This window comes from Engraulis encrasicolus, chromosome 21, assembly GCF_034702125.1.
Source record: "Engraulis encrasicolus isolate BLACKSEA-1 chromosome 21, IST_EnEncr_1.0, whole genome shotgun sequence".
Classification (NCBI taxonomy): Eukaryota; Metazoa; Chordata; class Actinopteri; order Clupeiformes; family Engraulidae; genus Engraulis; species Engraulis encrasicolus.
Window position 1 is genome coordinate 647,501 of NC_085877.1, and position 2,500 is coordinate 650,000.

The window sequence follows — 2,500 nt, forward strand, 5'->3', positions numbered from 1 at the left end:
AAAACACAAAGAGAGAAGTCCAAGAAAACCAGAGAAAACCAGAGAAAACAAGTAAGACGAGGGAAAAAGTCAATATGAGACACATAAAGAGTAGAAAAAGTCTAGTCCCTGCAGAGGATTACATTACTGTGAAAACAATTGAATGAACAAGTGAAGAAATTATTGGACAAGTGACAACATGCAAACAAACAGATAGAGACCGAGACCCAGGGAGAGGCTCAATATGTTAAGCCATCCTTAAAAATACACAATCCAGCTGTTACGACAGACAGATTTAAGAAAGGAGTCTCAACGCTAACTCCCTTGCGAGACACTCCTCTCTCTCTCTCCATCTCTCTCTCTCTCTCTCTCTCTCTCTCTCTCTCTCTCTTTGTGTGTGTGTGTGTGTGTGTGTGTGTGTGTGTGTGTGTGTGTGTGTGTGTGTGTGTGTGTGTGTGTGTGTGTGTGTGTGTGTGTGTGTGTGTGTGTGTGTGTGTGTGTGTGCGTGTGTGTGTGCGCGCACACACATGCTGGTCTGTCTGAGTCTATGTATATATTTAGAGATTGCATGTTTCCACTTGCATGTTTATCTGGGTATACTTATACATAAAAAGTGCTGTGTTTGTTTAAAATGTACTTGTAGCACATTGTGTCCAAGCATGCATGAGAGAGAGGGAGAGATAGACAGACAGACAGAGAGACAGAGAGAGAGAGAGAGAGACAGAGACAGAGACAGAGACAAAGACGGTGTGAATATGCATTTGTGTATGGACAAAATAAATAACAGACAGAATAAAAGAGAATAAACAGCATATGACAAAATACTTGTATGCTATCTGTTTTTTTCTTTCTTTTTTTGTTTGGGGGGGGGGGAGTAAGCGATAGAAGGAGAGAGATTAAGAGAGGGAAATAGAATGTCCAGATGTCCATACCGTTCCATTAATGGGGACATCATCGTAGTGCAGGGCCACTCCAGATGGGTAGGCATAGCCGTTGACGGGGTTGTCCAGATAGGGGTTGGGGGACACTGCACGCTTACTCGTAAAACTACAGAGAGAGTGAGAGAGAGAGAGAGAGAGAGAGACAGACAGACAGACAGACAGACAGACAGAGGATGGACATAGAAAATGCAAGAAAGAAAATAAATAACTCTCATCGTTCAAGTCCATCACAGCGTAAAAGCAGTAACAGTGAACTTCTAATATTGCTGTGGTATTAATGCCAACGACAACATGATTGTGCTTATGACATCTGAACTTGTTTCAGCCAAATGATACACAACAGCCTGGAAGCGTTGAGCACATCTGATCCAAGAATAATTTCAATAGTCCTTATAACATCAGCTAAAACGTTCAATTTGTTGGGATAGGATATACTGATGTAGTCCAGACCTATCAAAAACACATACTGTATTGCATAGAATCAAAACATTCACTTTCTTGACCGTTGTTCTCCAGCTTTAGTGGACAGTGAGAGCATATTCGAATCTGGAGGCTTGATGTTAGCCAGGTCATGGTAAGTCTTGAACACAGCCTTGTCCAAGTGATCATTGAAACGTTCGGTCGATACGCTGTAACTGTCAGCTCTTGTGTGGTCAACCTTTCCCAACTGCTTTTCAAGTCGACGGGTCAGCCAGCCAGCAATAAAATGTAGTCCTAATCTATTAAAAACACATAAATTCTAAAAATACGATTTATATATTACACATAATCAAAATATTGAATTTGAATGGTGTGCTAGACGTGCACATTAGAATCTCACGGATCCAAGTTTTCCGGGTCATCAGCAGTCTTGGACACAGCCATGTCCAGCCGCTCATTACCAAACATTTGGTCAGTATAACTGTCATCTCTTCGGCGGTCAGCCCTTCAGCCTTTCCAGCGGCTTAGTTTGCAGTCATTGGAATCGGGCAGAATTTAAAAAAACATTTATATATACAATCTATCCAAAATACGTTATATACATATTCTATACGTTTTATATTTTGATAATATACTACATAGAACCAAATTATTCAATTTCTTTAATGAAAGATTTCAGATAGGAGGTCCACGCAGTGCTTATTGTACCATAGCATAGTGTAGAACAAATTGAATATCTCAGTTTTCCAGGTCACGGCTTCGTCCAAGTGGCTATTAAATCTTTGGTCAGTATTACTGTCATCTGCTGTATGTGTGTGTGTATGTGTGTGGTCAACTCCTCTGCCTTTTCAATTGTGTTTTTTTGTAACGTTTCGCAGATCACTCAGCATTGCAAAGCAGTTCAGGCCCTATTAAATTGAAATGTGGTGACGCAATAGCGCGGGTATTAGTCATGACAGCCGTCAAGGAGTGTAACCGAGCAGAGAGGGGCGACCGCACACTGTGGTGGAGGGAAGGGAGACTACTGGGCCAGGACACTCCAGCATCACCAGGAGCTGTCTGGAGAACACGAGGACACGACGTGACAACACACGTCAAGAAGAAGACGAAGAAGAAGAAGAAGGAGAGGAGGAGGAGGAGGAGGACGAAGAAGAAGAAGA

General features: G+C 42.0%; 1 protein-coding gene across 2 annotated transcripts in view; it reads right to left on the reverse strand.

The window, feature by feature from the left end:
• Positions 1-2,500, reverse strand: part of afap1 (actin filament associated protein 1) — a 154,936-nt gene that overhangs the window by 12,011 nt on the left and 140,425 nt on the right. For both annotated transcript variants that reach the window (XM_063187069.1, XM_063187070.1), the window contains exon 12: positions 912-1,026. In XM_063187069.1, coding sequence (XP_063043139.1) covers positions 912-1,026 — 115 coding nt within the window. The remainder of the gene's footprint in view (positions 1-911; positions 1,027-2,500) is intronic.